The sequence below is a fragment of the Nanorana parkeri genome, unplaced genomic scaffold (genome assembly GCF_000935625.1).
Source record: "Nanorana parkeri isolate BGI_ZX_2015 unplaced genomic scaffold, ASM93562v1 scaffold1344, whole genome shotgun sequence".
NCBI lineage: Eukaryota > Metazoa > Chordata > Amphibia > Anura > Dicroglossidae > Nanorana > Nanorana parkeri.
Genome location: NW_017307612.1, coordinates 114,379 through 120,378, shown reverse-complemented (window position 1 = coordinate 120,378; position 6,000 = coordinate 114,379). Strand labels below are relative to the sequence as shown.

At 37.8% G+C, this 6,000-nt stretch overlaps 1 protein-coding gene across 6 annotated transcripts in view; it reads left to right on the top strand.

Annotated features, from left to right (window-relative positions):
- CAPN3 (calpain 3) overlaps positions 1 to 6,000 on the top strand; it is a 156,037-nt gene that overhangs the window by 92,046 nt on the left and 57,991 nt on the right. For 2 of the 6 annotated variants that reach the window (XM_018569495.1, XM_018569496.1), the window contains exon 6: positions 3,585 to 3,716. The exons of the other annotated variants lie outside the window; for them this stretch is intronic. In XM_018569495.1, coding sequence (XP_018424997.1) covers positions 3,585 to 3,716 — 132 coding nt within the window. The remainder of the gene's footprint in view (positions 1 to 3,584; positions 3,717 to 6,000) is intronic. 6 annotated transcript variants of the gene reach the window in all.

Sequence of the window (6,000 nt, the reverse complement as noted above, 5' to 3'; positions counted from 1 at the left end):
GTTCTATCTTGCCCAGAATGACCAGTCAGGCAGTGGTTAGTGCAAGTGAGGGAGCACAGCAAAGTTAAGTACTGACTCCCTTCTTGTTACTTGTTAATATTGGCAAATTATAATGAATTTTAAGAGCTTAGCTGTAGGGGGAGTTTTTGTGGGACCGGCCTTCCACTACTTTTTTTTTCTTAATTAGCATTTAGTTTGTTTTAATATTGCAAGAGGCAGGCTCAATTTTTATTTTGTAGTGGTGGCATGGCTGACCTAAAGAGAACCAGTCTTAGTTTGGCTTACGCACATATCCAAATGTTTAATTTAAAATGAATAATGTTGTTTAGGCTTTCTTATGAACGCATTGGTTAGGGAGCTGTTGTAGTGCTATCACGTGAACTTGTGTTTTGATCATGCAGGGCGATGCAACAGGTTCACTATAATGCTTCCCTCGCCAAGAAATAATAGTTACCTTTCATTCATTTTCTGCCCACTCTGTTCAGCCACTACGAGCAAATAAGAAAGGCCCGTGTTATAAACTCACAGCAGTAAGAGCTTACACAGAGATGAAGATGCTCTGCAGCAATGTAAAAGAGCTGAGCTAATCTCCAAGCACCAGAACTGTCACATGCTCCTTCATACCCAGAAGTACTAGGTATGCTCTTCACTTCCAGTGGCTGTACGGAGTGGTAGGGAAGCAAAGGAAATGTGAATATGTGATGCTATGGATTGGGGCATTAATGCAAACCTGTTGCTTTCTCCTGCATGGGCAAGACACATATTCTTTAAGATCTATCTATCTATCTAATTTATGTATTTAATTTTGTATTTATTTGTGTTCTTTAAAAAAATATTTTTGTTTGTAATTAGTCACATATTAAATGCTGCATATGAATATTACATTGTGGTCAGAAGATGAAGATTAGGGATAAGCTCAGGTTTGGAACAAACCTAGTGCAAACCTGAGCTCCTCTGAACCTGAGCTCCTCCGAACAAGGAAAAACGCTTCTTCCATGCCACCCAATCAGCTGCTGGGAATTCCCTACCGTCTGCTTGACTTAAGCAAAGGGGTGGGATGCAATGATGTCATTGAACTTATATGGCTACCTGTTATAATGACATTTACTTAATATGGTTATATCAGCCATAATATGTAAATGTCAGTGCAAGCAGCCCGCCCCTTTGTTTACATGTGGATGTGGGAGCGGGGAATCCCTTTACCACAGCTGATTGAGTGAAAGTGCCCATGGCAATTCCTTGTTTAGAGGAGCTTAGGTTCAGACCAGGTTCGATCTGAACTTGAGCTCATCCACAGTGAAGATCTAAGCAATCTTTGCAGCTGCAACAGAGGTCTGAATGACACACAGAAACAGCAACATCTTAGCTACTAGATGAGTACAGTCAGCCAGAAAGAATAAAAGACAGTGCAAGGTTTTAAAATTTATATCCTAGTGTGCGTTCTAAACAAACACAACTTCATGTGTACTAAATACCTCTTTGTAAAGATTTTTTACAAATATTTAAAAACATACATTTAGAAACTGACACAGTTTTTTAAATAAATTAACAATGTAACTGAACAAAAACAATTATAGTTTCCAGCTGGGTAACCCATTTTGGTGTAAGCCGTCAGCTTTCTAGTGTAATTTAATATACGCAAAATAGTTACTGTTGATTACAATATAGTTTAAGCCCACCAAATGATGTTATTAAATAAGCCCACTGTGCTGAATTACTCTGAGAGTTACTAAACAATTTATTGCAAAGAACAAAGATGAGCAGTGACTATTACCAAGTAAAGGTGTGTGCAGTGTATTAATAATAAAAACTGGTCAGGATAATATACTCATAATAATATACTTGCACACTATTATTAATACATAATGAGGGGATTTTACTAAAGGTGCCCATACACCTTACGATTGTCGTACGAAAATATTCGGACGATACATAATCGATCGTACGACCGCCGGCCGAGTGTCCCATGCTGCATATGAATATTACATTGTGGTCAGAAGATGAAGATTAGGGATAAGCTCAGGTTTGGAACAAACCTAGTGCAAACCTGAGCTCCTCTGAACCTGAGCTCCTCCGAACAAGGAAAAACGCTTCTTCCATGCCACCCAATCAGCTGCTGGGAATTCCCTACCGTCTGCTTGACTTAAGCAAAGGGGTGGGATGCAATGATGTCATTGAACTTATATGGCTACCTGTTATAATGACATTTACTTAATATGGTTATATCAGCCATAATATGTAAATGTCAGTGCAAGCAGCCCGCCCCTTTGTTTACATGTGGATGTGGGAGCGGGGAATCCCTTTACCACAGCTGATTGAGTGAAAGTGCCCATGGCAATTCCTTGTTTAGAGGAGCTTAGGTTCAGACCAGGTTCGATCTGAACTTGAGCTCATCCACAGTGAAGATCTAAGCAATCTTTGCAGCTGCAACAGAGGTCTGAATGACACACAGAAACAGCAACATCTTAGCTACTAGATGAGTACAGTCAGCCAGAAAGAATAAAAGACAGTGCAAGGTTTTAAAATTTATATCCTAGTGTGCGTTCTAAACAAACACAACTTCATGTGTACTAAATACCTCTTTGTAAAGATTTTTTACAAATATTTAAAAACATACATTTAGAAACTGACACAGTTTTTTAAATAAATTAACAATGTAACTGAACAAAAACAATTATAGTTTCCAGCTGGGTAACCCATTTTGGTGTAAGCCGTCAGCTTTCTAGTGTAATTTAATATACGCAAAATAGTTACTGTTGATTACAATATAGTTTAAGCCCACCAAATGATGTTATTAAATAAGCCCACTGTGCTGAATTACTCTGAGAGTTACTAAACAATTTATTGCAAAGAACAAAGATGAGCAGTGACTATTACCAAGTAAAGGTGTGTGCAGTGTATTAATAATAAAAACTGGTCAGGATAATATACTCATAATAATATACTTGCACACTATTATTAATACATAATGAGGGGATTTTACTAAAGGTGCCCATACACCTTACGATTGTCGTACGAAAATATTCGGACGATACATAATCGATCGTACGACCGCCGGCCGAGTGTCCCACCTTGTTTCGACTAGCTATGTACGATTATCGTACGACTGCATGGAGATTTTCAAACACGGTCAAAAGACAAAAGTAATATCGGTCAGCCACTACATTCACATGCTACGATTGTCGTACGAAAACTCGATCGCATACGATTATCGTACGACAATCGTAAGGTGTATGGGCACCTTAATACTAGAGCAGACAGAATCTGGAGCAGCTGTGCACAGAAACCAATCAGCTTTTAGCCCTCATTTTTTAAGCTTAACTGAATAAGCTGAAAACAGAAGCTGACTGGTTACTAAGCACAGCTGCTCCAGTTTTAGTCAATTCTTACCAATGTGTCTGCACTGGCGTATTTTTGCGTACCTTCTCTAGATATACAAGTCTATCATTTTTTATTATAGTTATTCTTAAAGGTATTGCTATTATTGTAAATATTCAGATTTTTTTTTTATTTTGCATTCGCTCTTGTATCCATGGTATTCTGCAGCTTGTTTTAACCAATGTGCTCTCTATTGCCAATGCTAGGAAATTAATGGTTTATCCTATGGTATTTCACCTCCTTCTGATATGGGGCAATCAATAATGCGAATGATACAAAGTGTGGGTGACAAGCAGGCCGATTTAGATGGAAAAGGCTTGGAACCAAAACCATCAGTGGTTTGTATACCCCATGCATGGTATGGTGGCTTTATAGATCTGACAGTACAGCATGTAATGATCTATATCGGGCAATATACGTACCAATGATGTAAACGGACAGAAGTTCTCTGGCTGGTTACAAATATCAGTACTGTATAAGGTTCTCAAAGTTTACTTACTTTTCTCAACCTTACCTGAAGATACCCTGGCAGGGTCATCCACTTATTGGCTAGATGTAACAACAAGGTTACAAATAGTACAACCATAAGAATGCCCACTGGGGTCATTGGGCCCAATGAAAACTATTATTTTCTTAGTGTGTTCATGTTGCAGCCTTCAGATCATAAAAAAACAGTTAGTTATTCTAGTAAAGCGGTCACATATAAAAACAAAACAACAGTAGAGTGGAATAATAACTTACAGAAATCACCTTTACTTTGCAAATTCACACTTCCCTTATTTAGTAAACAGCAGTGTAGCATCTTAATTGATGCACTTCAATTCATTTTGGTATTTGCAAAGAGCCAACCTACTGCTTACATTGGGGATGAATACTGAAGAAGAGTACTAAGGCAGGGTGGTGTAAAGTAAAGGGAAGCTATGTATAGCACCCTGCCAGCCTCTTCTCCAGAAATCATCTGCCTGCATTGCATAGTAAAGCACAGTGATGACATAATTGGGTATAAAATAAGTTATGTAATGAAAGCAGCAAGACTTTTATAAATTATTAAATAAATAATATAAATAATAATCATAGGGGGCGGGCAGGGAAGGAAAAATATAAGCAGATTCATCTTCAGCTGTTTAAACTATTTCTGATACCTTACTCCTGAAATTTATCCCTAAGTAAAATTAAACCCTCAAACTTTTTTTAATAATAAATCTAGATCAAAGGAACCAACATTCCCCAGCAAAGCACTTTACATTTTTGCCCAAGCAAAAACAGTCACCATGTTTCTGAATAACTCAAACTCTCTTAGCTTGGCTTCCCTGAACTTCCTCTCCAGTACAAGTTCACAAGGGAGAGTACATTCTCCAGCAGCTGACCATCTACTAGTTTGGAGAAGGAAAATGGGAAGAAGAGGAGGGAGCAGGGGAGTGGTTTGCCTTGCTGTGTCTGTGTGTTTGTGGAGACACACACAGCTTACTAGAATACACAAGGGTGGCTCTATAGGAACCTTGCAAGGGAAAGGATATCAGGGCCAGTGCTCGGGGGACCAGCTGATTCTGCAGGAAACTAAAACCTTTAAACATCAAGAAGCAATTTTTAATATTGCTGTCTTTGTCCATACTGGAGATTTCCTCTTCCTCATCTTGGTTCAGTTGATCGGGGATTGCCAGAAGCAGAAGTGGGGTGAAATCCCTCTAATAGGGAAAATACAGCATTAAAAATATTTAGAATATCTGTCAATGTTTTTGTTACTGGTATGTGCCCATGCCCTCCATCCCTCATTTTCACATGCTTTCAAAACTAAAACACAAAGTTTTAACTGGATTTCCATTTTAAAGGGTGGCTTTAAATGTATTAGCTTACACACCAATTAAATATTATAGTTAAACAATACCCAAACCTGAACAACTCTTTAAATATTTATATACGTTATATTATCAGTCATTTCAGGCTAGGAAGGCCTTGTGTACATGAATAGCCTGATATAAGAGAGGTAACAAGAATACCAACCAACTGTCCAGTAAATTGTGCCTATCCTTACTTTCAGTGGGATTATGCATGGGCAGGAGTTATACTGTATATTCCCTGACCATCTATCAGGCCGTGATGAAGTTATTTAAAGACTGACGATATGCCTTTCCAAGCATTCAAAAACAGAGGATGACTGATGATTTTAAGAAGAAAAGCATGCCACTGGAATGTGAAACTTGAATGTTGCATTTTTTGCTGTTTAGATACTTTGTTTTACCTATGGAATTGCAAATGAAACTCTCAAAACTATATGTGCCAGTTTGTAGACTTTTTTGTGCATTGTCCTCCATTTCTGTTATCAAAAGGATGCATTTTTCAACTATAATATTCTTAATCATGTCATGTTTTCACTTCAGAAGTGAACATTAGATATTCTTACTTTAAGTAAGCGCATGCTGGATTTACTGTACGTGTTCTATATAAACCTTCATGTATTTATGATACTTCGCAGCATAGTATATATGTTTTTATGCTTCATTCAGGTAGCAGGCATTGATCAGCAGTGTCTCTAATATTTTCTTGGAATAAAGAGATAATTTGCTTTTTGCTTTGAATTCTGCTCAGATATAACTACTGATTGACTCTAAAATAATGCAGAAC